The sequence below is a fragment of the Leptodactylus fuscus genome, chromosome 5 (assembly GCF_031893055.1).
Source record: "Leptodactylus fuscus isolate aLepFus1 chromosome 5, aLepFus1.hap2, whole genome shotgun sequence".
In the NCBI taxonomy this organism is placed as follows: domain Eukaryota; kingdom Metazoa; phylum Chordata; class Amphibia; order Anura; family Leptodactylidae; genus Leptodactylus; species Leptodactylus fuscus.
The window spans coordinates 221,497,854-221,525,577 of NC_134269.1; the positions used below are offsets into that span (position 1 = coordinate 221,497,854).

The 27,724-nt window shown below is 53.0% G+C and overlaps 2 protein-coding genes across 8 annotated transcripts in view; one reads left to right on the plus strand and one right to left on the minus strand.

The window, feature by feature from the left end:
- C2CD5 (C2 calcium dependent domain containing 5) overlaps positions 1-27,724 on the plus strand; it is a 61,141-nt gene that overhangs the window by 3,792 nt on the left and 29,625 nt on the right. For 4 of the 7 annotated variants that reach the window (XM_075275484.1, XM_075275485.1, XM_075275487.1 and 1 more), the window contains exons 3-10: positions 1,028-1,114; positions 1,205-1,376; positions 5,437-5,532; positions 6,940-7,095; positions 7,537-7,735; positions 10,262-10,413; positions 19,481-19,566; positions 19,717-19,825. In XM_075275484.1, coding sequence (XP_075131585.1) covers positions 1,028-1,114; positions 1,205-1,376; positions 5,437-5,532; positions 6,940-7,095; positions 7,537-7,735; positions 10,262-10,413; positions 19,481-19,566; positions 19,717-19,825 — 1,057 coding nt within the window. Of the gene's footprint in view, positions 1-1,027; positions 1,115-1,204; positions 1,377-5,436; positions 5,533-6,939; positions 7,096-7,536; positions 7,736-10,261; positions 10,414-15,374; positions 15,564-19,480; positions 19,567-19,716; positions 19,826-27,468; positions 27,535-27,724 lie in introns of all 7 variants that reach the window. The other 3 variants (XM_075275481.1, XM_075275482.1, XM_075275480.1) reach the window with 2 other exon arrangements.
- The window catches only part of GOLT1B (golgi transport 1B), a 266,853-nt gene continuing 244,544 nt past the window's right edge, over positions 5,416-27,724 (minus strand). The window contains exon 5 of the mRNA XM_075275489.1: positions 5,416-5,427. Coding sequence (XP_075131590.1) covers positions 5,426-5,427 — 2 coding nt within the window. The 3' untranslated portion in view covers positions 5,416-5,425. The remainder of the gene's footprint in view (positions 5,428-27,724) is intronic.

Here is a 27,724-nt window from a genome sequence, read left to right on the forward strand (position 1 = left end):
CGGTGTAAGCTATGCAGGTGCTCGGTGCTGGCGGTGTAAGCTGTGCAGGGGCTCGGTGCTGGCGGTGTAAGCTGTGCAGGGGCTCGGTGCTGGCGGTGTAAGCTGTGCAGGGGCTCGGTGCTGGCGGTGTAACCTGTGCAGGGGCTCGGTGCTGGCGGTGTAAGCTGTACAGGGGCTCAGTGTAACCTGTGCAGGGGCTCGGTGCTGGCGGTGTAACCTGTGCAGGGGCTCGGTGCTGGCGGTGTAAGCTGTGCAGGGGCTCGGTGCTGGCGGTGTAAGCTGTGCAGGGGCTCGGTGCTGGCGGTGTAAGCTGTGCAGGGGCTCGGTGCTGGCGGTGTAAGCTGTGCAGGGGCTCGGTGCTGGCGGTGTAAGCTGTGCAGGGGCTCGGTGCTGGCGGTGTAAGCTGTGCAGGGGCTCGGTGCTGGCGGTGTAAGCTGTGCAGGGGCTCAGTGCTGGCGGTGTAAGCTGTGCAGGGGCTCGGTGCTGGCGGTGTAAGCTGTGCAGGGGCTCGGTGCTGGCGGTGTAAGCTGTGCAGGGGCTCGGTGCTGGCGGTGTAACCTGTGCAGGGGCTCGGTGCTGGCGGTGTAACCTGTGCAGGGGCTCGGTGCTGGCGGTGTAAGCTGTGCAGGGGCCCGGTGTTTATGTGGTAGGTCTCGCTGCAGCTTTGTCCCCAGATAAATCTTGAGTCTTTGGGTTTTCTCTTCTCCGTTTTTTTTTTGTTTTTTAACCAGTATTTTTTCTGTGTTTGACTTTGGGCTGAAGGTCGGAGCACCACCTTACAGCCGGGGTTTGGGCATGTGCCGGCGTGCCCATCTTGGCTATATCCCTTCCTGGCACGCATACCTGGCGAGCCACAGCCATGGACGTCACCTCTGTGTCCTCTGCACCTCAAATAATCAGCTTATAGCAGGGCTCCGACTTACAGACTGTACTGACCTCACTCCAGTCACTACCAGAGCTGCATTCATTGGATCTCCGCAGCCATACGCTCATTTAACCCTTTCCTTGCTCCTGTTTAACCCTTCAGGTGAAGTTTGCCAATACCACGTTTAAGACGGACGTGTACCCCAAGTCTCTGAACCCTCAGTGGAACTCCGAATGGTTCAAGTTTGAGGTGAGGATATTTTGGGTTTTGTGTTGGGGGGGGGGTTCAGATACTTTTGCAGACATTAACCCCTTACTGCATCTTCTCTCTGTGTTGCAGGTGGATGATGAAGATTTGCAGGATGAGCCGTTACAGATCACCGTCCTGGACCACGACACGTACAGCGCCAATGACGCCATTGGGAAGGTGTATATAGACATCGACCCTCTGCTGTACACGGAGGCCGCCACCGTCATCTCCGGGTGGTTCCCAATCTATGACACCATACACGGTGAGAAGTGGCCTGATGTCACATGGCTCCAGCCTAGTCCTCATTGTGTGGCTCCGCCCGTCCTAGTCCGCTTTGTGTGGCTCCGCCCGTCCTAGTCCGTTTTGTGTGGCTCCGCCCATCCTAGTCCATATTGTGTGGCTCCGCCCGTCCTAATCCTCACTGTGTCGCTCCGCTCGTCCTAGTCCTCATTGTGTGGCTCTGCCCGTCCTAGTCCTCATTGTGTGGCTCTGCTCGTCCTAGTCCTCATTGTGTGGCTCCGCCTGTCCTAGTCCTCATTGTGTGGCTCCGCCCGTCCTAGTCCACTTTGTGTGGCTCCGCCCGTCCTAGTCAGCTTTGTGTGGCTCCGCCCATCCTAGTCCATATTGTGTGGCTCCGCCCGTCCTAATCCTCATTGTGTCGCTCCGCTCGTCCTAGTCCATATTGTGTGGCTCCGCCCGTCCTAGTCCTCATTGTGTGGCTCCGCCTGTCCTAGTCCTCATTGTGTGGCTCCGCCTGTCCTAGTCCTCATTGTGTGGCTCTGCCCGTCCTAGTCCTCATTGTGTGGCTCTGCCCGTCCTAGTCCTCATTGTGTGGCTCTGCCCGTCCTAGTCCTCATTGTGTGGCTCCGCCTGTCCTAGTCCTCATTGTGTGGCTCCGCCCGTCCTAGTCCACTTTGTGTGGCTCCGCCCGTCCTAGTCCGGTTTGTGTGGCTCCGCCCGTCCTAGTCCATATTATGTGGCTCCACCCGTCCTAATCCTCATTGTGTCGCTCCGCTCGTCCTAGTCCTCATTGTGTGGCTCCGCTCGTCCTAGTCCGGTTTGTGTGGCTCCGCTCGTCCTAGTCCGCTTTGTGTGGCTCCGCCCATCCTAGTCCATATTGTGTTGCTCCGCTCGTCCTAGTCCGCTTTGTGTGGCTCCGCCCGTCCTAATCCATATTGTATTGCTCCGCTCGTCCTAGTCCGCTTTGTGTGGCTCCGCTCGTCCTAGTCCATATTGTGTGGCTCCGCTCGTCCTAGTCCATATTGTGTGGCTCCGCTCGTCCTAGTCCGCTTTGTGTTGCTCCGCTCGTCCTAGTCCATATTGTGTCGCTCCGCTCGTCCTAGTCCGGTTTGTGTGGCTCCGCTCGTCCTAGTCCATATTGTGTGGCTCCGCTCGTCCTAGTCCGCTTTGTGTTGCTCCGCTCGTCCTAGTCCATATTGTGTTGCTCCGCTCGTCCTAGTCCGCTTTGTGTGGCTCCGCTCGTCCTAGTCCGCTTTGTGTTGCTCCGCTCGTCCTAGTCCATATTGTGTCGCTCCGCTCGTCCTAGTCCGGTTTGTGTGGCTCCGCTCGTCCTAGTCCATATTGTGTGGCTCCGCTCGTCCTAGTCCATATTGTGTGGCTCCGCTCGTCCTAGTCCATATTGTGTGGCTCCGCTCGTCCTAGTCCATATTGTGTGGCTCCGCTCGTCCTAGTCCGCTTTGTGTTGCTCCGCTCGTCCTAGTCCATATTGTGTTGCTCCGCTCGTCCTAGTCCGCTTTGTGTGGCTCCGCTCGTCCTAGTCCGCTTTGTGTCGCTCCGCTCGTCCTAGTCCGCTTTGTGTGGCTCCGCTCGTCCTAGTCCATATTGTGTGGCTCCGTTCGTCCTAGTCCGGTTTGTGTGGCTCCGCTCGTCCTAGTCCGCTTTGTGTTGCTCCGCTCGTCCTAGTCCATATTGTGTTGCTCCGCTCGTCCTAGTCCGCTTTGTGTGGCTCCGCTCGTCCTAGTCCGCTTTGTGTGGCTCCGCTCGTCCTAGTCCGCTTTGTGTGGCTCCGCTCGTCCTAGTCCATATTGTGTGGCTCCGCTCGTCCTAGTCCATATTGTGTGGCTCCGCTCGTCCTAGTCCGCTTTGTGTTGCTCCGCTCGTCCTAGTCCATATTGTGTTGCTCCGCTCGTCCTAGTCCGCTTTGTGTGGCTCCGCTCGTCCTAGTCCGCTTTGTGTGGCTCCGCTCGTCCTAGTCCGCTTTGTGTGGCTCCGCTCGTCCTAGTCCGCTTTGTGTGGCTCCGCTCGTCCTAGTCCGCTTTGTGTGGCTCCGCTCGTCCTAGTCCGCTTTGTGTGGCTCCGCTCGTCCTAGTCCGCTTTGTGTGGCTCCGCTCGTCCTAGTCCGCTTTGTGTGGCTCCGCTCGTCCTAGTCCATATTGTGTGGCTCCGCTCGTCCTAGTCCTCATTGTGTGGCTCCGCCCGTCCTAATCCATATTGTGTTGCTCCGCTCGTCCTAGTCCATATTGTGTTGCTCCGCTCGTCCTAGTCCGCTTTGTGTGGCTCCGCTCGTCCTAGTCCGGTTTGTGTGGCTCCGCTCGTCCTAGTCCGCTTTGTGTGGCTCCGCCCGTCCTAGTCCGCTTTGTGTTGCTCCGCTCGTCCTAGTCCATATTGTGTGGCTCCGCTCGTCCTAGTCCTCATTGTGTTGCTCCGCTCGTCCTAGTCCGCTTTGTGTGGCTCCGCCCGTCCTAGTCCGCTTTGTGTGGCTCCGCTCGTCCTAGTCCATATTGTGTGGCTCCGCTCGTCCTAGTCCATATTGTGTGGCTCCGCTCGTCCTAGTCCATATTGTGTGGCTCCGCTCGTCCTAGTCCATATTGTGTGGCTCCGCTCGTCCTAGTCCATATTGTGTGGCTCCGCTCGTCCTAGTCCATATTGTGTTGCTCCGCTCGTCCTAGTCCGCTTTGTGTGGCTCCGCTCATCCTAGTCCGCTTTGTGTGGCTCCGCCCGTCCTAGTCCGCTTTGTGTTGCTCCGCTCGTCCTAGTCCATATTGTGTTGCTCCGCTCGTCCTAGTCCATATTGTGTGGCTCCGCTCGTCCTAGTCCATATTGTGTCGCTCCGCTCGTCCTAGTCCATATTGTGTCGCTCCGCTCGTCCTAGTCCATATTGTGTTGCTCCGCTCGTCCTAGTCCGCTTTGTGTGGCTCCGCTCGTCCTAGTCCGCTTTGTGTGGCTCCGCCCGTCCTAGTCCGCTTTGTGTGGCTCCGCTCGTCCTAGTCCATATTGTGTGGCTCCGCTCGTCCTAGTCCGCTTTGTGTGGCTCCGCTCGTCCTAGTCCATATTGTGTCGCTCCGCTCGTCCTAGTCCGGTTTGTGTGGCTCCGCTCGTCCTAGTCCGGTTTGTGTGGCTCCGCTCGTCCTAGTCCGGTTTGTGTGGCTCCGCTCGTCCTAGTCCATATTGTGTCGCTCCGCTCGTCCTAGTCCGGTTTGTGTGGCTCCGCTCGTCCTAGTCCGGTTTGTGTCGCTCCGCTCGTCCTAGTCCGCTTTGTGTGGCTCCGCTCGTCCTAGTCCGGTTTGTGTGGCTCCGCTCGTCCTAGTCCGCTTTGTGTGGCTCCGCTCGTCCTAGTCCGCTTTGTGTCGCTCCGCTCGTCCTAGTCCATATTGTGTCGCTCCGCTCGTCCTAGTCCGGTTTGTGTGGCTCCGCTCGTCCTAGTCCGCTTTGTGTCGCTCCGCTCGTCCTAGTCCGCTTTGTGTCGCTCCGCTCGTCCTAGTCCATATTGTGTCGCTCCGCTCGTCCTAGTCCGGTTTGTGTGGCTCCGCTCGTCCTAGTCCGCTTTGTGTTGCTCCGCTCGTCCTAGTCCGGTTTGTGTGGCTCCGCTCGTCCTAGTCCGCTTTGTGTGGCTCCGCTCGTCCTAGTCCATATTGTGTGGCTCCGCTCGTCCTAGTCCGCTTTGTGTGGCTCCGCTCGTCCTAGTCCGCTTTGTGTGGCTCCGCCCGTCCTAATCCATATTGTGTTGCTCCGCCCATCCTAGTCCTCATTGTGTGGCTCCGCCCATCTTAGTCCTCATTGTGTGGCTCCGCCCATCCTAGTCCGCTTTGTGTGGCTCCGCCCATCCTAGTCCTCATTGTGTGGCTCCGCCCGTCCTAGTCCGCTTTGTGTGGCTCCGCCCGTCCTAGTCCGCTTTGTGTGGCTCCGCCCGTCCTAGTCCGCTTTGTGTGGCTCCGCCCGTCCTAGTCCTCATTGTGTGGCTCCGCTCGTCCTAGTCCGCTTTGTGTGGCTCCGCCCGTCCTAGTCCTCATTGTGTGGCTCCGCCCATCCTAGTCCGCTTTGCGTAACTAATTGTTGCGTCCTGTTGCTCTCTCCTCGTACAGGGATCCGCGGTGAGATCAGTGTGGTGGTGAAAGTCGATCTATTCAATGACCTGAATCGTTTCCGACAATCGTCCTGTGGAGTCAAGTTCTTCTGCAGTAAGTGATATATGTGCAGCGCCCTCTAGCTGCTGGGAGGTGGTACATGTGTCTGGCTGTAGGGAGGTGCCTTGCTGTGGGATATGTGCAGCGCCCTCTAGATGCAGGGGGTGGTACATACACCTGGCTGGAGGAGGTATATACAGTATACATGCAGCGCCCTCTAGGAGCAGCGGGTGGTACATACGCCTGGCTGGAGGAGGTATATACAGTATACATGCAGCGCCCTCTAGGAGCAGCGGGTGGTACATACGCCTGGCTGGAGAGGTATATACAGTATACATGCAGCGCCCTCTAGGAGCAGCGGGTGGTACATACGCCTGGCTGGAGGAGGTATATACAGTATACATGCAGCGCCCTCTAGGAGCAGCGGGTGGTACATACGCCTGGCTGGAGGAGGTATATACAGTATACATGCAGCGCCCTCTAGGTGCAGGGGGTGGTACATACGCCTGGCTGGAGAGGTATATACAGTATACATGCAGCGCCCTCTAGATGCAGGGGGTGGTACATACGCCTGGCTGGAGAGGTATATACAGTATACATGCAGCGCCCTCTAGATGCAGGGGGTGGTACATACGCCTGGCTGGAGGAGGTATATACAGTATACATGCAGCGCCCTCTAGATGCAGGGGGTGGTACATACACCTGGCTGGAGGAGGTATATACAGTATACATGCAGCGCCCTCTAGGAGCAGCGGGTGGTACATACGCCTGGCTGGAGGAGGTATATACAGTATACATGCAGCGCCCTCTAGGTGCAGGGGGTGGTACATACGCCTGGCTGGAGAGGTATATACAGTATACATGCAGCGCCCTCTAGGAGCAGCGGGTGGTACATACGCCTGGCTGGAGAGGTATATACAGTATACATGCAGCGCCCTCTAGATGCAGGGGGTGGTACATACACCTGGCTGGAGGAGGTATATACAGTATACATGCAGCGCCCTCTAGGAGCAGCGGGTGGTACATACGCCTGGCTGGAGGAGGTATATACAGTATACATGCAGCGCCCTCTAGGTGCAGGGGGTGGTACATACGCCTGGCTGGAGAGGTATATACAGTATACATGCAGCGCCCTCTAGGAGCAGCGGGTGGTACATACGCCTGGCTGGAGAGGTATATACAGTATACATGCAGCGCCCTCTAGGTGTAGGGGGTGGTACATACGCCTGGCTGGAGAGGTATATACAGTATACATGCAGCGCCCTCTAGGTGCAGGGGGTGGTACATACGCCTGGCTGGAGGAGGTATATACAGTATACATGCAGCGCCCTCTAGGAGCAGCGGGTGGTACATACGCCTGGCTGGAGGAGGTATATACAGTATACATGCAGCGCCCTCTAGCTGCAGGCAGATTCAGTCTGGAGATGACACGTGCCCCGGCCTTCTATACTTCTGTTGCAGCCACGTCCATCCCTAAGTCGTACCGCGTGGTCGTCATCCATGGCTTTGTGGAGGAGCTGGTGGTGAATGAAGATCCGGAATATCAGTGGATCGATCGAATCCGGACCCCGAGAGCATCCAATGAGGCGCGGCAGCGTCTGATCTCTCTGATGTCAGGTGGGTGAGGGCACAATCTGCGCTATAGGTGAGACCATGACTATATAGTGTCACAGGTGTAGTAGAGCGCCCCCCTCTGACCTTTACCCCTTATATAATGTATTGGCAGTGAGCGAGCGCTCATCACCGGTTATAGTTCAGGATTCGCAGCCGCCTGCGGTCACAAAGGTCTCCGGTTATGTCAGCGCGGCTCTGGCGTCCTCAGATAAGCGATACAAAGGTTATTTCTGGGCTGCGCCGGCGTCATCATCCCCAAAAATAGGAGAAATAATCCAACATTCCAGCGGGTCAGAGGTCAGGGGCCACAGGGCGAGGGGGCCGTGTTTACTCCTGGCATTGCTGTAATGTTTTCAGGTGGTTTTACAACATCCCCCCCCAACACCAGGGGGAGCTGTCCTGCCCAGAATCACTTCCATCCTCATGTCCTGTCATTGTCACCAGGTGAACTGCAGCGGAAGATTGGCCTGAAGGTGCTGGAGATGCGCGGCAACGCCGTGGTGGGCTACCTGCAGTGCTTCGATCTGGAGGGGGAGTCCGGGCTGGTGGTGCGAGCCATCGGAACCGCCTGTACCCTGGATAAACTCGCCAACCCAACACCATTCCCTCCAGCCTGTCACTCCCCATGTAAAGAGCTGAAGGAGTAAGTATAGACCCATATAGGAACATGTCCTCCAGGGGAGGGCGCTATAACAACAGCAGCCCTGCACACAGCAAAACAGAATAGTGAGCGCAGCTCTGGAGTATAATACAGGATAAGTAATGTAATGTATGTACACAGTGAGTGCACGAGCAGAATAGTGAGCGCAGCTCTGGAGTATAATACAGGATAAGTAATGTAATGTATGTACACAGGGACTGTACCAGCAGAATAGTGAGCGCAGCTCTGGAGTATAATACAGGATAAGTAATGTAATGTATGTACACAGTGACTGTACCAGCAGAATAGTGAGCGCAGCTCTGGAGTATAATACAGGATAAGTAATGTAATGTATGTACACAGTGAGTGCACGAGCAGAATAGTGAGCGCAGCTCTGGAGTATAATACAGGATAAGTAATGTAATGTATGTACACAGTGACTGCACCAGCAGAATAGTGAGCGCAGCTCTGGAGTATAATACAGGATAAGTAATGTAATGTATGTACACAGTGACTGCACCAGCAGAATAGTGAGCGCAGCTCTGGAGTATAATACAGGATAAGTAATGTAATGTATGTACACAGTGACTGCACCAGCAGAATAGTGAGCGCAGCTCTGGGGTATAATACAGGATGAGTAATGTAATGTATGTACACAGTGACTGCACCAGCAGAATAGTGAGCGCAGCTCTGGAGTATAATACAGGATAAGTAATGTAATGTATGTACACAGTGACTGCACCAGCAGAATAGTGAGCGCAGCTCTGGGGTATAATACAGGATAAGTAATGTAATGTATGTACACAGTGACCAGCAGAATAGTGAGCGCAGCTCTGGAGTATAATACAGGATAAGTAATGTAATGTATGTACACAGTGACTGTACCAGCAGAATAGTGAGCGCAGCTCTGGAGTATAATACAGGATAAGTAATGTGTGTACACAGTGACTGCACCAGCAGAATAGTGAGCGCAGCTCTGGAGTATAATACAGGATAAGTAACGTATGTACACAGTGACTGCACCAGCAGAATAGTGAGCGCAGCTCTGGAGTATATAATACAGGATAAGTAATGTAATGTATGTACACAGTGACCAGCAGAATAGTGAGCGCAGCTCTGGGGTATAATACAGGATAAGTAATGTAATGTATGTACACAGTGTCTGTACCAGCAGAATAGTGAGCGCAGCTCTGCAGTATAATACAGGATGTAATGTAATGTATGTACACAGTGACTGTACCAGCAGAATAGTGAGCGCAGCTCTGGAGTATAATACAGGATAAGTAATGTAATGTATGTACACAGTGACTGCACCAGCAGAATAGTGAGCGCAGCTCTGGGGTATAATACAGGATAAGTAATGTAATGTATGTACACAGTGACCAGCAGAATAGTGAGCAGAGCTCTGCAGTATGGTAGTTGCAGTATAAGGTGCCTCTCCCGGCCTCCCTGTGATGTGTGTGTGGTGTAGGTGTCAGTCTTGGTGTGTGCAGGGTGTGGCGCTCTTCCTTCTTGCTTGTCTCTAGGATTGGGCATCTTCCACTAACCACTTCTCAGTCGTTCCTTCCTAACCTCTAGACCTTGTGTCCTGTTCTCTTTTCTTCCTCGTGTTGCTGCCGCCTCTCCCAGGTCTCCGCTGGTCCAGCCACCAAGCCACGGATATCGCTCGACTCACAACAGCCCTATTCACACTGCTTCTGGCTCGCGACTTACTCAGAACTTCTCTGTGTCTGTCCCCACTCTCATCTACACTGGTACGAGACTGCTCACCCAAGGAGCGGGGTGGAGGCAGGCGGGCAGGGTACCCTGGATAGGTGCGCAGAGTCCTCTCCACTGACCCTCAGCTCGGCCCCACCACCAGACACACAAGGGATTGGCTTCTCATGTCTCCCACCTCAATCACATCCAGAGCTGCAGTCACCATTCTGCTGTTGTCATGTCATATACTCCATTCACATCCAGAGCTGCAGTCAGTTACATATTGACATCAGAGGTCCGGACGGCACCAAAGACCAGCAGATCTCTGCGCTGCCGCTCTGGACAGGACTGGAATATCAGAGATGTAGGTGACTTGCAATCTACAAGTGGAGGCGAATTTCATGGGGTCAGAGCGGAGCTCCCCCGCCGCTGGGGGTCAGTGAAGAGGCAGCAGGTAAGTGACCCCTAGTGCTAGAGCCTTGTAGCTGCTGCATGATAGTCAAGCTGGTGGATAAGGAAACGTGTGTAGGCCCCGGGCAGTGCGAAGGACCCCACTGCTGCCGCTGCCACCGCTGCCTCTTCTTCTTCTTCTTCTTCTTCTTCTTCTTCTCTGTCTGGCTGTTGTTCTGATCCTGGAGATTTTTTGGCTTCTTTTGCTTTTGTGCTGATTTTGCGGGTGTGTTTGGTGGCAGACGCTGGCCAGAGGTGCGGCACTGACAACTGGAGGCCTCCCCTCCCCCAATCATTCCTACCCACCCCAGTCATGGTGGCCCCACCCCCATGTGATTTATTCCAGGGGTGACTTACTATATCTCCCCCTTCTTCTGACAGGACCCCCTTCAGTGAGGAGCTTGTCCCCAATACTCACTCATCCGGACCCTCCACCCCTCTGAAAAACCAAACCTATTCCTTTTCACCTTCCAAGTCCTACAGCCGCCAGTCCTCCTCTTCAGACACAGATCTGAGTCTGACTCCTAAGACCGGTAAGACGCCCCCTCCTCCATTTCTCTTCTTTCATTTATTTCTCCTTTTTTTGGTTCTTTTTTTGTTGATTTTTATCATTTATTTTCTCCATTGCTGCAAATTATCAAATAGACATCTGAGCGGCGGGAATGACAGGAAGGCGCCCCCTATAGGGCTGTCTGCTCCCCATTACATAGGTCCCCCTATAGGGCTGTCTGCTCCCCATTACATAGGGTCCCCCTATAGGGCTGTCTGCTCCCCATTACATAGGGTCCCCCTATAGGGCTGTCTGCTCCCCATTACATAGGGTCCCCCTATAGGGCTGTCTGCTCCCCATTACATAGGGTCCCCCTATAGGGCTGTCTGCTCCCCATTACATAGGGTCCCCCTATAGGGCTGTCTGCTCCCCATTACATAGGGTCCCCCTATAGGGCTGTCTGCTCCCCATTACATAGGGTCCTCCTATAGGGCTGTCTGCTCACCATTACATAGGTCCCCCTATAGGGCTGTCTGCTCCCCATTACATAGGGTCCCCCTATAGGGCTGTCTGCTCCCCATTACATAGGGTCCTCCTATAGGGCTGTCTGCTCCCCATTACATAGGTCCCCCTATAGGGCTGTCTGCTCCCCATTACATAGGTCCCCCTATAGGGCTGTCTGCTCCCCATTACATAGGGTCCTCCTATAGGGCTGTCTGCTCCCCATTACATAGGGTCCCCCTATAGGGCTGTCTGCTCCCCATTACATAGGGTCCCCCTATAGGGCTGTCTGTTCCCCATTACATAGGGTCCCCCTATAGCGCTGTCTGCTCCCCATTACATAGGTCCCCCTATAGGGCTGTCTGCTCCCCATTACATAGGGTCCCCCTATAGGGCTGTCTGCTCCCCATTACATAGGTCCCCCTATAGGGCTGTCTGCTCCCCATTACATAGGCACCCTCCTACAGGACTGTCTGCTCCCCATTACATAGGGTCCCCCTATAGGGCTGTCTGCTCCCCATTACATAGGCACCCTCCTACAGGACTGTCTGCTCCCCATTACATAGGTCCCCCTATAGGGCTGTCTGCTCCCCATTACATAGGGTCCCCCTATAGGGCTGTCTGCTCCCCATTACATAGGGTCCTCCTATAGGGCTGTCTGCTCCCCATTACATAGGGTCCCCTTGCAGGGCTGTCTGCTCCCCATTACATAGGGTCCCCCTATAGGGCTGTCTGCTCCCCATTACATAGGGTTCCCCTATAGGGCTGTCTGCTCCCCATTACATAGGGTCCCCCTGCAGGGCTGTCTGCTCCCCATTACATAGGGTCCCCCTATAGGGCTGTCTGCTCCCCATTACATAGGGTCCCCCTATAGGGCTGTCTGATCCCCATTACATAGGGTCCCCCTATAGGGCTGTCTGCTCCCCATTACATAGGGTCCCCCTATAGGGCTGTCTGCTCCCCATTACATAGGGTCCCCCTATAGGGCTGTCTGCTCCCCATTACATAGGGTCCCCCTATAGGGCTGTCTGCTCCCCATTACATAGGGTTCCCCTATAGGGCTGTCTGCTCCCCATTACATAGGGTCCCCCTATAGGGCTGTCTGCTCCCCATTACATAGGGTCCCCCTATAGGGCTGTCTGCTCCCCCATTACATAGGGTCCCCCTACAGGGCTGTCTGCTCCCCATTACATAGGTCCCCCCATATAGGGCTGTCTGCTCCCCATTACATAGGCACCCTCCTACAGGACTGTCTGCTCCCCATTACATAGGGTCCCCCTATAGGGCTGTCTGCTCCCCATTACATAGGGTCTCCCTATAGGGCTGTCTGCTCCCCATTACATAGGGTCCCCCTATAGGGCTGTCTGCTCCCCATTACATAGGGTCCCCCTACAGGACTGTTTGCTCCCCATTACATAGGGTCCCCCTATAGGGCTGTCTGCTCCCCATTACATAGGGTCCTCCTATAGGGCTGTCTGCTCCCCATTACATAGGGTCCCCCTGCAGGGCTTTCTGCTCCCCATTACATAGGGTCCTCCTATAGGGCTGTCTGCTCCCCATTACATAGGGTCCTCCTATAGGGCTGTCTGCTCCCCATTACATAGGGTCCTCCTATAGGGCTGTTTGCTCCCCATTACATAGGGTCCCCCTGCAGGGCTGTCTGCTCCCCATTACATAGGGTCCCCCTATAGGGCTGTCTGCTCCCCATTACATAGGGTCCCCCTATAGGGCTGTCTGCTCCCCATTACATAGGTCCCCCTATAGGACTGTCGGCTCCCCATTACATAGGGTCCTCCTACAGGACTTTCTGCTCCCCATTACATAGGGTCCCCCTATAGGGCTGTCTGCTCCCCATTACATAGGGTCCTCCTACAGGACTGTTTGCTCCCCATTACATAGGGTCCCCCTATAGGGCTGTCTGCTCCCCATTACATAGGGTCCTCCTATAGGGCTGTCTGCTCCCCATTACATAGGGTCCCCCTGCAGGGCTTTCTGCTCCCCATTACATAGGGTCCTCCTATAGGGCTGTCTGCTCCCCATTACATAGGGTCCCCCTATAGGGCTGTCTGCTCCCCATTACATAGGGTCCCCCTATAGGGTTGTGTGCTCCCCATTACATAGGGTCCCCCTGCAGGACTTTCTGCTCCCCATTACATAGGGTCCCCCTGCAGGGCTGTCTGCTCCCCATTACATAGGGTCCCCCTATAGGGCTGTCTGCTCCCCATTACATAGGGTCCCCCTATAGGACTGTCTGCTCCCCATTACATATGGTCCCCTTGCAGGACTGTCTGCTCCCCATTATATAGGGTCGTCCTACAGGACTGTTTTCTCCCCATTACATAGGGTCCCCATGCAGGACTGTCTGTTCCCCCATTACATAGGGTCCCCCTATAGGGCTGTCTGCTCCCCATTACATAGGGTCCCCCTATAGGGCTGTCTGCTCCCCATTACATAGGTCCCCCTATAGGGCTGTCTGCTCCCCATTACATAGGTCCCCCTATAGGGCTGTCTGCTCCCCATTACATAGGGTCCTCCTGCAGGACTGTTTGCTCCCTGTTACATAGGGTCCCCCTATAGGGCTGTCTGCTCCCCATTACATAGGGTCCTCCTGCAGGACTGTTTGCTCCCTGTTACATAGGGTCCTCCTGCAGGACTTTCTGCTCCCCATTACATAGGGTCCCTCTGCAGGGAGGGGGTCTCCAGAACTGTACTCCAGACCAGCAGGGCCTGCACTATTTCTCTGTACTCCGTACATAACATCACTCAGCCTGCAGTATATAGCTGTACCCCGATCAGTATATAGCTGTACCCCCGGGATCTCCAGTATATAGCTATACCCAGGTCAGTATATATCTATACCCCGGTCGGTATATATATCTATACCCCGGTCAGTATATATATCTATACCCCGGTCAGTATATATATCTATACCCCGGTCAGTATATATCTATACCCCGGCCAGTATATATATGTATACCCCGGTCAGTATGTATCTATACCCCGGTCAGTATATATATCTATACCCCAGTCAGTATATATATCTATACCCCGGTCAGTATATATCTATACCCCGGCCAGTATATATATGTATACCCCGGTCAGTATGTATCTATACCCCGGTCAGTATATATATCTATACCCCGGTCAGTATATATATCTATACCCCGGTCAGTATATATATCTATACCCCGGTCAGTATATATCTATACCCCGGTCAGTATATATATCTATACCCCGGTCAGTATATATATCTATACCCCGGTCAGTATATATATCTATACCCCAGTCAGTATATATATCTATACCCCGGTCAGTATATATATCTATACCCCGGTCAGTATATATCTATACCACAGTCAGTATATATATCCATACCCCGGTCAGTATATTTCTATACCACGGTCAGTATATATATCTATACCCCGGTCAGTATGTATCTATACCCCGGTCAGTATATATATCTATACCCCGGTCAGTATATATATCTATACTCCGGTCAGTATGTATCTATACCCCGGTCAGTATGTATCTATGCCCTGGTCAGTATGTATCTATGCCCTGGTCAGTATGTATCTATGCCCCGGTCAGTATATATCTATACCCCGGTCAGTATATATCTATACCCCGGTCAGTATATATATCTATACCCCGGTCAGTATATATATCTATACCTCGGTCAGTATATATATCTATACTCCGGTCAGTATGTATCTATACCCCGGTCAGTATATATATCTATACCTCGGTCAGTATTTATCTATACCCCGGTCAGTATATATATCTATACCCCGGTCAGTATATATATCTATACCCCGGTCAGTATATATCTATACTCCGGTCAGTATGTATCTATACCCCGGTCAGTATATATATCTATACCTCGGTCAGTATTTATCTATACCCCGGTCAGTATATATATCTATACCCCGGTCAGTATATATATCTATACCCCGGTCAGTATGTATCTATACCACAGTCAGTATATATATCCATACCCCGGTCAGTATATATATCTATACTCCGGTCAGTATGTATCTATACCCCGGTCAGTATATATATCTATACCTCGGTCAGTATATATATCTATACCCCGGTCAGTATATATATCTATACCCCGGTCAGTATATATATCTATACTCCGGTCAGTATGTATCTATACCCCGGTCAGTATGTATCTATACCCCGGTCAGTATGTATCTATACCCCGGTCAGTATATATATCTATACCTCGGTCAGTATATATATCTATACCCCGGTCAGTATATATATCTATACCCCGGTCAGCATATATATCTATACTCCGGTCAGTATGTATCTATACCCCGGTCAGTATATATATCTATACTCCGGTCAGTATGTATCTATACCCCGGTCAGTATATATATCTATACTCCGGTCAGTATGTATCTATACCCCGGTCAGTATATATTCTGTTCCTTATTTTCTGTCACGTATGTTCTGTTCTTCCTTCTTTCTGTTCTTCCTCATTCTGTCCTTCTACAGCTCTCATTCCAAAAGGTCTTCGAATTTTCGCCTCCCCCAGTTCCCCCTCTCTGATGTCTGACCCCCCGAGCCTCAGACAGTCCCATAGCGCCCTCCTGGCCTCTATCGTCTCCCCACCACACACTAGTCATGGCCGCCTGCGGCTGAGGAAATCCATATCCTTCAGTGAGGAGCTGCTGCTGTCTGCTGGTAGGAACGCGGAGCGCCCCGGAAGGAACGTGTGTGAGCCTAACCCTGCACGAAACTAACACTGTAAGGGAGCCATTCCATCCATGTATCCGCAGTGATGTCACCGCTCTCTAGTATACGGATAGGCTGTATTCTCAGTGATGTCACCGCTCTCTAGTATACGGATAGGCTGTACTCTCAGCGATGTCACCGCTCTCTAGTATACGGATAGGCTGTATTCTCAGTGATGTCACCGCTGCTCTCTAGTATACGGATAGGCTGTATTCTCAGTGATGTCACCGCTCTCTAGTATACGGATAGGCTGTATTCTCAGCGATGTCACCACTCTCTAGTATATACATAGGCTGTATTCTCAGCGATGTCACCACTCTCTAGTATACGGATAGGCTGTATTCTCAGTGATGTCACCGCTCTCTAGTATACGGATAGGCTGTATTCTCAGTGATGTCACCGCTAATCTCTAGTATACGGATAGGCTGTATTCTCAGCGATGTCACCGCTGCTCTCTAGTATACGGATAGGCTGTATTCTCAGTGATGTCACCGCTGCTCTCTAGTATACGGATAGGCTGTATTCTCAGCGATGTCACCGCTGCTCTCTAGTATACGGATAGGCTGTATTCTCAGTGATGTCACCGCTGCTCTCTAGTATACGGATAGGCTGTATTCTCAGTGATGTCACTGCTCTCTAGTATACGGATAGGCTGTATTCTCAGTGATGTCACCACTCTCTAGTATATACATAGGCTGTATTCTCAGCGATGTCACCACTCTCTAGTATACGGATAGGCTGTATTCTCAGTGATGTCACCGCTCTCTAGTATACGGATAGGCTGTATTCTCAGTGATGTCACCGCTCTCTAGTATACGGATAGGCTGTATTCTCAGTGATGTCACCGCTCTCTAGTATACGGATAGGCTGTATTCTCAGTGATGTCACCGCTGCTCTCTAGTATACGGATAGGCTGTATTCTCAGCGATGTCACCACTCTCTAGTATACGGATAGGCTGTATTCTCAGTGATGGCACCGCTCTCTAGTATACGGATAGGCTGTATTCTCAGTGATGTCACCGCTGCTCTCTAGTATACGGATAGGCTGTATTCTCAGCGATGTCACCACTCTCTAGTATATACATAGGCTGTATTCTCAGCGATGTCACCACTCTCTAGTATACGGATAGGCTGTATTCTCAGTGATGTCACCGCTCTCTAGTATACGGATAGGCTGTATTCTCAGTGATGTCACCGCTCTCTAGTATACGGATAGGCTGTATTCTCAGTGATGTCACCGCTCTCTAGTATACGGATAGGCTGTATTCTCAGTGATGTCACTGCTCTCTAGTATACGGATAGGCTGTATTCTCAGCGATGTCACCGCTCTCTAGTATACGGATAGGCTGTATTCTCAGTGATGGCACCGCTGCTCTCTAGTATACGGATAGGCTGTATTCTCAGCGATGTCACCGCTGCTCTCTAGTATACGGATAGGCTGTATTCTCAGTGATGTCACCGCTGCTCTCTAGTATACGGATAGGCTGTATTCTCAGCGATGTCACCGCTAATCTCTAGTATACGGATAGGCTGTATTCTCAGTGATGTCACCGCTGCTCTCTAGTATACGGATAGGCTGTATTCTCAGCGATGTCACCGCTAATCTCTAGTATACGGATAGGTTGTATGCTCAGTGATGTCACCGCTGCTCTCTAGTATACAGATAGGCTGTATTCTCAGTGATGTCACTGCTCTCTAGTATACGGATAGGCTGTATTCTCAGCGATGTCACCGCTGCTCTCTAGTATACGGATAGGCTGTATTCTCAGTGATGTCACTGCTCTCTAGTATACGGATAGGCTGTATTCTCAGTGATGTCACCGCTCTCTAGTATACGGATAGGCTGTATTCTCAGTGATGTCACCGCTGCTCTCTAGTATACGGATAGGCTGTATTCTCAGTGATGTCACCACTCTCTAGTATATACATAGGCTGTATTCTCAGCGATGTCACCGCTCTCTAGTATACGGATAGGCTGTATTCTCAGCGATGTCACCACTCTCTAGTATATACATAGGCTGTATTCTCAGCGATGTCACCGCTCTCTAGTATACGGATAGGCTGTATTCTCAGTGATGTCACCGCTCTCTAGTATACGGATAGGCTGTATTCTCAGTGATGGCACCGCTGCTCTCTAGTATACGGATAGACTGTATTCTCAGTGATGTCACCGCTGCTCTCTAGTATACGGATAGACTGTATTCTCAGTGATGTCACAGCTCTCTAGTATACGGATAGGCTGTATTCTCAGTGATGTCACTGCTCTCTAGTATACGGATAGGCTGTATTCTCAGTGATGTCACCGCTGCTCTCTAGTATACGGATAGGCTGTATTCTCAGTGATGTCACCGCTGCTCTCTAGTATACGGATAGGCTGTATTCTCAGTGATGTCACTGCTGATCTCTAGTATACGGATAGGCTGTATTCTCAGTGATGTCACCGCTGATCTCTAGTATACGGATAGGCTGTATTCTCAGTGATGTCACCGCTGATCTCTAGTATATGGATAGGCTGTATTCTCAGTGATGTCACCGCTGATCTCTAGTATACGGATAGGCTGTATTCTCAGTGATGTCACCGCTGATCTCTAGTATATACATAGGCTGTATTCTCAGTGATGTCACCGCTGATCTCTAGTATACGGATAGGCTGTATTCTCAGTGATGTCACCGCTGATCTCTAGTATATACATAGGCTGTATTCTCAGTGATGTCACCGCTGATCTCTAGTATATACATAGGCTGTATTCTCAGTGATGTCACCGCTGATCTCTAGTATACGGATAGGCTGTATTCTCAGTGATGTCACCGCTGATCTCTAGTATACGGATAGGCTGTATTCTCAGTGATGTCACCGCTGATCTCTAGTATACGGATAGGCTGTATTCTCAGTGATGTCACCGCTGATCTCTAGTATATACATTCTTGGAATCTCTCCCTTGCACTCCTCTAGGCTGCCTTCTGCTTGCGGGGGGCGCTGTGCATGCCTTTGGTCTGATGATATCTTGTGTGTTTTCAGGTTGCACCGCGCACTCTCAGACTTACTCTTATAATCCCCCTCCCCCTCCAGACTCCTCGGTGCTCTGTTACAGGTTCCTCGGGGGTGGGCTCTGTCGCAGTGATCTGTCATCTCCATCACGTCCACATCTGTCTGTGTCTGCTGTGACCTCTCTATATGATAGATGGCGCCTTCCTCCGCTCCCCTGCCCCCGCTCCGGTTTCCTTATCTCATCACTGCTAGTATAATGGACTTAGTGCTTGGGTGGGGGGAGGGGAGGTTATTGTTATATTTGCACCCCAGGTCTACCTTCTTAAAGGGCCAGCGTCCTGTCTGATCAGGTTGGCTTCAGTTCCTCCCCATTTTCCAGATCTCTGCTTGCTGTTAGTCTTCTATCCTGCCCTAGTATTGATCTGACAGCTGGGGGTTTGGTGCAGTGGGTCAGTACAGGTAACGGGGGGGTCCTGGACAGGGGGCTTTAGTGGCGTCTGCACTGATACATTGGAGCAAACCCCAAGTCTTGGCAAGCAGTGTGTGAGAAGGTCCGAGCGCAGGACTGCCCCCTATTGTTGGAGGGAAGGTGGTGTCCAGGGTGTTGCACTGCATTGCTGGAGATGTAGTGTTTGGATCCAGCAGGGGGTGCTGTGAGGTGGGAGAACCTGCTGATCCACCAGCTCTATAGCAGTGGCTTATATTTGTAGTATCCTCGCCCCGAGCTCCCATCTTTCCTCCATGATGGTAGCACCGACCCTGCGGGACGAGGGGCCGCACTGCCGCCGTGTCAGGTCGGCTTCAGCGCACAGCACGCAACGTCTGATCAGATTCCTTGTCGGTGATTCTGAGTTGTCTCTTTGGTGGCGCCCTCTAGGTATGGGAAGTGGAAGTGCCGGGCGAGAAGGCGGAGCCTTCAAAGCTCTCCTGAGGCAGCAGACGCAGTCGGCACTGGAGCAGCGGGTAAGCGGCGGCCATTGTGTGTCCAGTCTCTGTTATCACCTCAGTGTCGGAGCAGTAATCCCTGCAGCCCTTGCACAGTGGCGCCCCCCGGTGTACAGGACTGTGACTGACGTTCCCCTCACACTTGCCCATCTTCTTTCTTTCTGGCAGGAGTTCCCGTTCTTCACTCTGACCGCCTTCCCTGTCGGCTTCCTTGTCCATGTTGGCGGTGTGGTCAGCGCTCGCTCGGTCAAGCTTCTGGATCGGATACACAATCCGGGTACGTCTCCTGGCTCTCTCCTGATTGGTCGATTGGTTTCTGGTGACGCTTGCTGCTGTGAGGTGTGATCACATGTAGGGGCTGGTCTGGTCAGCAGGGGGCAGTGTCTGCACACAGGGGGCAGATCTGGTCAGCAGGGGGCAGGTCTGGTCAGCAGGGGGCAGTGTCTGCACACGGGGCAGGTCTGGTCAGCAGGGGGCAGTGACTGTACACAAGGAGGGTCTGGTCAGCAGGGCGCAGGTCTGTTCAGCAGGGGGCAGGTCTGCACACGGGGCAGGTCTGGTCAGCAGGGGGCAGGTCTGGTCAGCAGGGGGCAGTGTCTGCACACGGGGCAGGTCTGGTCAGCAGGGCGCAGGTCTGGTCAGCAGGGGGCAGTGTCTGCACACGGGCAGATCTGGTCAGCAAGGGGCAGTGTCTGCACACAGGGAGGGTCTGGTCAGCAGGGGGCAGTGTCTGTACACGGGGCAGGTCTGGTCAGCAGGGGGCAGTGTCTGTACACAAGGATGGTCTGGTCAACAGGAGGCAGTGTCTGCACACGGGGCAGGTCTGGTCAGCAGGGGGCAGTGTTTGGTCAGCAGGGGGCAGTGTCTGTACACAGGGAAGGTCTGGTCAGCAGGGGGCAGTGTCTGGTCAGCAGGGGGCAGTGTCTGCACACGGGGCAGGTCTGGTCAGCAGGGGGCAGTGTCTGTACATAGGGAGGCTCTGGTCAGCAGGGGGCAGTGTCTGCACACAGGGGGCAGGTCTGGTCAGCAGGGGGCAGTGTCTGTACACAGGGAGGCTCTGGTCAGCAGGGGGCAGTGTCTGTACACAGGGCAGGTCTGGTCAGCAGGGGGCAGTGTCTGGTCAGCAGGGGGCAGTGTCTGTACACAGGGAAGGTCTGGTCAGCAGGGGGCAGTGTCTGGTCAGCAGAGGGCAGTGTCTGCACACAGGGGGCAGGTCTGGTCAGCAGGGGGCAGTGTCTGCACACAGGGGGCAGGTCTGGTCAGCAGGGGGCAGTGTCTGCACACAGGGGGCAGGTCTGGTCAGCAGGGCGCAGGTCTGGTCAGCAGGGGGCAGTGTCTGCACACAGGGAGGGTCTGGTCAGCAGGGGGCAGTGTCTGCACACAGGGGGCAGGTCTGGTCAGCAGGGGGCAGTGTCTGTACACAGGGCAGGTCTGGTCAGCAGGGGGCAGTGTCTGGTCAGCAGGGGGCAGTGTCTGTACACAGGGCAGGTCTGGTCAGCAGGGGGCAGTGTCTGGTCAGCAGGGGGCAGTGTCTGTACACAGGGCAGGTCTGGTCAGCAGGGGGCAGTGTCTGGTCAGCAGGGGGCAGGTCTGGTCAGCAGGGGGCAGTGTCTGCACACAGGGGGCAGGTCTGGTCAGCAGGGGGCAGTGTCTGCACACAGGGAGGGTCTGGTCAGCAGGGGGCAGTGTCTGCACACAGGGGGCAGGTCTGGTCAGCAGGGCGCAGGTCTGGTCAGCAGGGGGCAGTGTCTGCACACAGGGGGCAGGTTTGGTCAGCAGGGGGCAGTGTCTGTACACAGGGCAGGTCTGGTCAGCAGGGGGCAGTGTCTGCACACAGGGGGCAGGTCTGGTCAGCAGGGGGCAGTGTCTGCACACGGGGAGGTCTGGTCAGCAGGGGGCAGTGTCTGTACACAGGGGGCAGATCTGGTCAGCAGGGGGCAGTGTCTGCACACAGGGGGCAGGTCTAGTCAGCAGGGGGCAGTGTCTGCACACAGGGAGGGTCTGGTCAGCAGGGGGCAGTGTCTGCACACAGGGAGGGTCTGGTCAGCAGGGGGCAGTGTCTGCACACGGGGAGGTCTGGTCAGCAGGGGGCAGTGTCTGTACACAGGGGGCAGATCTGGTCAGCAGGGGGCAGTGTCTGCACACAGGTAGGGTCTGGTCAGCAGGGGGCAGTGTCTGCACACAGGGAGGGTCTGGTCAGCAGGGGGCAGTGTCTGGTCAGCAGGGGGCAGTGTCTGCACACAGGGAGGGTCTGGTCAGCAGGGGGCAGTGTCTGCACACAGGGAGGGTCTGGTCAGCAGGGGGCAGTGTCTGGTCAGCAGGGGGCAGTGTCTGGTCAGCAGGGGGCAGGTCTGGTCAGCAGGGGGCAGTGTCTGGTCAGCAGGGGGCAGTGTCTGCACACAGGTAGGGTCTGGTCAGCAGGGGGCAGTGTCTGGTCAGCAGGGGGCAGGTCTGGTCAGCAGGGGGCAGTGTCTGCACACAGGTAGGGTCTGGTCAGCAGGGGGCAGTGTCTGGTCAGCAGGGGGCAGTGTCTGCACACAGGTAGGGTCTGGTCAGCAGGGGGCAGTGTCTGCACACAGGGAGGGTCTGGTCAGCAGAGGGCAGTGTCTGCACACAGGGAGGGTCTGGTCAGCAGGGGGCAGTGTCTGCACACAGGGAGGGTCTGGTCAGCAGGGGGCAGTGTCTGGTCAGCAGGGGGCAGGTCTGGTCAGCAGGGGGCAGTGTCTGCACACAGGTAGGGTCTGGTCAGCAGGGGGCAGTGTCTGGTCAGCAGGGGGCAGTGTCTTACATTTTGGGGTCTCTTCTAAGGCTTGATGTGTCTTCCCATGTCTGACCCTACAGTTAAAGGGCCAGTATCCATTAAACATCTGCTGTGTTTTGTTTCTTCGGTTCTGATCTAGTCGTACTCGCACAGCTGAGGGTTTGTTACAATCCTCTTTCTCTCTTTGACAGGCTCATTTCTCTTACCTGCACTGATACATTGTAACAAAGCTTTGGCTGTGTGAGCAGAAGTTAAGTAAACATTGTTTCCATTCACTGACAGCAGGCAGAGATACAAGGAGTGGTTACTGGCCCTTTAAGGCCCCTTGTGTGTCAGTCTCACACGTCTCCCTTTTCGCCAGTATTGGGGTGTCCTGGAGTGCCATAAATAAGGGCCCCCCTAGGATGGGAGTCGTCATCGTCTCCTTTATACAGTCTGTCCCTTTAACACTTTGTATCCCATTCCTAGATATGGCCGATACTATTGCTGCTCCCCCCTGAGTCTCCCATCTTGTTGGGTTGGGGCTGCAGTGTTGTCCCCGCCTTATAGATGTTGCGGTCTCTCGCTTTGTAAGGCGATTTATGTCTATGCTCATCATTGAACAGATCTACTCCAGTCACACCTAGAGCTGCATTATCCTACTTCAGTCAGTGTTACTGGCCAGTGCTTGGATGCTGTACACACGTTACTGCCGTACATCGGAGGTCTTATCATGGTGTCCCAGGGCATTGGGGGAGCTGTAGGATTCTCTAACTTAAATGCTGATTGCTGCTCTGGGTGTGATTGGAGGATAAGGCCTAAAGATTTGTACTGTAAAATGCTGATAATCTGGGTGGGGGTATCTGCTGCCATTGTTATGAGTGTGTGGCCCAGGTTGGGTGTTGTAGTCCGACTGACTGTCCATCGTGGTGTCAGTTGCGCAGCTATCGCCTTGTCAGGACTTGTCCCGGGGCACTAATATTCCTACAGGGGTAGTCTGTGACCACCTCGCACCACCACGTGTGACCCCCACCTCACACCACCCCTTGATGCTGCAGATAACATCTAAGCATGAACGCTCCATGTGTCTCCTCAAATGTTCTAGAACAGGAAGATTGTCTTTAAGGGCAGCTCCACTTCCAGCTGATGAGAATGTCACAAATCCTGTAACTCCTACTCCATTCACACCCAGAGCTGCATTTACTTTTCTTGCATATTCCCGTAATACACTTGGCTCAGCTGTCCTTTGGGGATGGGAGATGTATTGTCTACTCTAGTAGCAGGAGAGAGAAACAAACAAGGCAGCTCTACATGCTGTGTATAGACACCAAGACATCAGCAGGGAGCAACAAAGAGGGGAGAAATCCTAGTGCCTGAGAGGTAACTGCAAACCAGCAGGGGGCAGGAGAGAGAGAGGTAAAATCCTGGTGCATGAGAGGTAACTGCAAACCAGCAGGGGGCAGGAGGGAGATGTAAAATCCTAGTACATGAGAGGTAACCGCAAACCAGCAGGAGGCAGGAGAGAGAGCTAAAATCCTGGTACATGAGAGGTAACTGCAAACCAGCAGGAGGCAGGAGAGAGAGGTAAAATCCTAGTGCCTGAGAGGTAACTGCAAACCAGCAGGAGGCAGGAGAGAGAGGTAAAATCCTGGTACATGAGAGGTAACTGCAAACCAGCAGGAGAGAGAGGTAAAATCCTAGTGCCTGAGAGGTAACTGCAAACCAGCAGGGGGCAGGAGAGAGATGTAAAATCCTGGTACATGAGAGGTAACTGCAAACCAGCAGGAGGCAGGAGAGAGAGGTAAAATCCTGGTACATGAGAGGTAACTGCAAACCAGCAGGAGAGAGAGGTAAAATCCTAGTGCCTGAGAGGTAACTGCAAACCAGCAGGGGGCAGGAGAGAGAGGTAAAATCCTGGTACATGAGAGGTAACTGCAAACCAGCAGGAGGCAGGAGAGAGAGGTAAAATCCTGGTAGATGAGAGGTAACTAGAAACCAGCAGGAGGCAGGAGAGAGAGGTAAAATCCTGGTACATGAGAGGTAACTAGAAACCAGCAGGAGGCAGGAGAGAGATGTAAAATCCTAGTACATTAGAGGTAACTGCAAACCAGCAGGAGAGAGAGGTAAAATCCTGGTACATGAGAGGTAACTGCAAACCAGCAGGAGAGAGAGGTAAAATCCTAGTGCCTGAGAGGTAACTGCAAACCAGCAGGAGGCAGGAGAGAGAGGTAAAATCCTGGTAGATGAGAGGTAACTGCAAACCAGCAGGAGGCAGGAGAGAGAGGTAAAATCCTGGTAGATGAGAGGTAACTGCAAACCAGCAGGAGGCAGGAGAGAGAGGTAAAATCCTGGTACATGAGAGGTAACTAGAAACCAGCAGGAGGCAGGAGAGAGATGTAAAATCCTAGTACATTAGAGGTAACTGCAAACCAGCAGGAGAGAGAGGTAAAATCCTGGTACATGAGAGGTAACTGCAAACCAGCAGGAGGCAGGAGAGAGGTAAAATCCTGGTACTTGAGAGGTAACTAGAAACCAGCAGGGGGCAGGAGCGAGATGTAAAATCCTGGTACTTGAGAGGTAACTAGAAACCAGCAGGAGGCAGGAGAGAGATGTAAAATCCTAGTGCCTGAGAGGTAACTGCAAACCAGCAGGAGGCAGGAGATAGAGGTAAAATCCTGGTACATGAGAGGTAACCGCAAACCAGCAGGAGGCAGGAGAGAGAGCTAAAATCCTGGTGCCTGAGAGGTAACTGCAAACCGGCAGGAGAGAGATGTAAAATCCTGGTACATGAGAGGTAACTGCAAACCAGCAGGGGGCAGGAGAGAGAGGTAAAATCCTGGTACATGAGAGCTAACTAGAAACCAGCAGGAGAGAGAGGTAAAATCCTGGTACATGAGAGGTAACTGCAAACCAGCAGGAGGCAGTAGAGAGAGGTAAAATCCTAGTGCCTGAGAGGTAACTAAACTAGCAGGAGGCAGGAGAGAGATGTAAAATCCTGGTACATGAGAGGTAACTGTAAACCAGCAGGAGGCAGGAGAGAGAGGTAAAATCCTAGTGCCTGAGAGGTAACTGTAAACCAGCAGGAGGCAGGAGAGAGAGGTAAAATCCTGGTAGATGAGAGGTAACTAGAAACCAGCAGGAGGCAGGAGAGAGAGGTAAAATCCTGGTAGATGAGAGGTAACTGCAAACCAGCAGGAGGCAGGAGAGAGATGTAAAATCCTGGTACATGAGAGGTAACTGCAAACCAGCAGGAGGCAGGAGAGAGAGCTAAAATCCTGGTACATGAGAGGTAACCGCAAACCAGCAGGAGGCAGGAGAGAGAGCTAAAATCCTGGTACATGAGAGGTAACTGCAAACCAGCAGGAGGCAGGAAAGAGTTGTAAAATCCTGGTACATGAGAGGTAACTGCAAACCAGCAGGAGGCAGGAGAGAGAGGTAAAATCCTGGTACATGAGAGGTAACTGCAAACCAGCAGGGGGCAGGAGAGAGAGGTAAAATCCTGGGACATGAGAGGTAACTAGAAACCAGCAGGAGGCAGGAGAGAGATGTAAAATCCTGGTACATGAGAGGTAACTAGAAACCAGCAGGGGGCAGGAGAGAGATGTAAACTCCTGGTACATGAGAGGTAACTGCAAACCAGCAGGGGGCAGGAGAGAGAGGTAAAATCCTGGTGCCTGAGAGGTAACTGCAAACCAGCAGGAGGCAGGAGAGAGATGTAAACTCCTGGTACATGAGAGGTAACTGCAAACCAGCAGGGGGCAGGAGAGAGAGGTAAAATCCTGGTATATGAGAGGTAACTGCAAACCAGCAGGAGAGAGAGGTAAAATCCTAGTGCCTGAGAGGTAACTGCAAACCAGCAGGAGGCAGGAGAGAGAGGTAAAATCCTGGTTGATGAGAGGTAACTGCAAACCAGCAGGAGGCAGGAGAGAGATGTAAAATCCTGGTACATGAGAGGTAACTGCAAACCAGCAGGAGGCAGGAGAGAGAGGTAAAATCCTAGTGCCTGAGAAGTAACTAGAAACCAGCAGGAGAGAGAGGTAAAATCCTAGTGCTTGAGAGGTAACTGCAAACCAGCAGGAGGCAGGAGAGAGAGGTAAAATCCTGGTACATGAGAGGTAACTGCAAACCAGCAGGAGGCAGGAGAGAGAGCTAAAATCCTGGTACATGAGAGGTAACTGCAAACCAGCAGGAGGCAGGAAAGAGTTGTAAAATCCTGGTACATGAGAGGTAACTGCAAACCAGCAGGAGGCAGGAGAGAGAGGTAAAATCCTGGTACATGAGAGGTAACTGCAAACCAGCAGGGGGCAGGAGAGAGAGGTAAAATCCTGGTACATGAGAGGTAACTAGAAACCAGCAGGGGGCAGGAGAGAGAGGTAAAATCCTGGTACATGAGAGGTAACTGCAAACCAGCAGGGGGCAGGAGAGAGAGGTAAAATCCTGGTACATGAGAGGTAACTGCAAACCAGCAGGAGGCAGGAGAGAGAGGTAAAATCCTGGTACATGAGAGGTAACTAGAAACCAGCAGGGGGCAGGAGAGAGAGGTAAAATCCTGGTACATGAGCGGTAACTGCAAACCAGCAGGGGGCAGGAGAGAGAGGTAAAATCCTGGTACATGAGCGGTAACTGCAAACCAGCAGGGGGCAGGAGAGAGAGGTAAAATCCTGGTACATGAGAGGTAACTGCAAACCAGCAGGAGGCAGGAGAGAGAGGTAAAATCCTGGTACATGAGAGGTAACTAGAAACCAGCAGGAGGCAGGAGAGAGATGTAAACTCCTGGTACATGAGAGGTAACTAGAAACCAGCAGGAGGCAGGAGAGAGATGTAAACTCCTGGTACATGAGAGGTAACTAGAAACCAGCAGGGGGCAGGAGAGAGAGGTAAACTCCTGAGAGGTAGCTGCACACCAGTAGGCTTTTGCGTGTAAGCTTTGGATGTGACTGGAGTAGAATACATGGTATAACAGTTCAGTACACTTGTGGTTTTGAGAGTGGAGCTGCACTTTAAGCTTTTGCATCAGATTCTGACTTCTGTATGTTGCAAAATAATACATTTAGCCAAGTGCCCCCTCCCCACCCCCGATTCCAGACTTTTATTATCTGTGCTGTGTCGTTTCAATGTGTCAGTAATGTGACTTCTGTCGATGCTTCTCTAACTCACCTGATTTGCTGTTTTAAACTCAGCCTTTGTCGGGATAATGGGTAACACCAGATCTTACAAACTGCTAGACTGGAGTAGTTACAATGCAGGTATTTCCCCTCCATCGGTCCTTCCATGACACCCGATACACGGCAACAAAAATTATGGCTGCTCAGTGAAGCTCTAGCTCCTCCCACAGGTGGGGCACGTCCAATCACAAGTCTGCAAGATCAATCTGATATCTGCACCGAGTGTCTGCGCTCCGTCAATGCCGTCACCTCGGCGGGAACGCACACACTG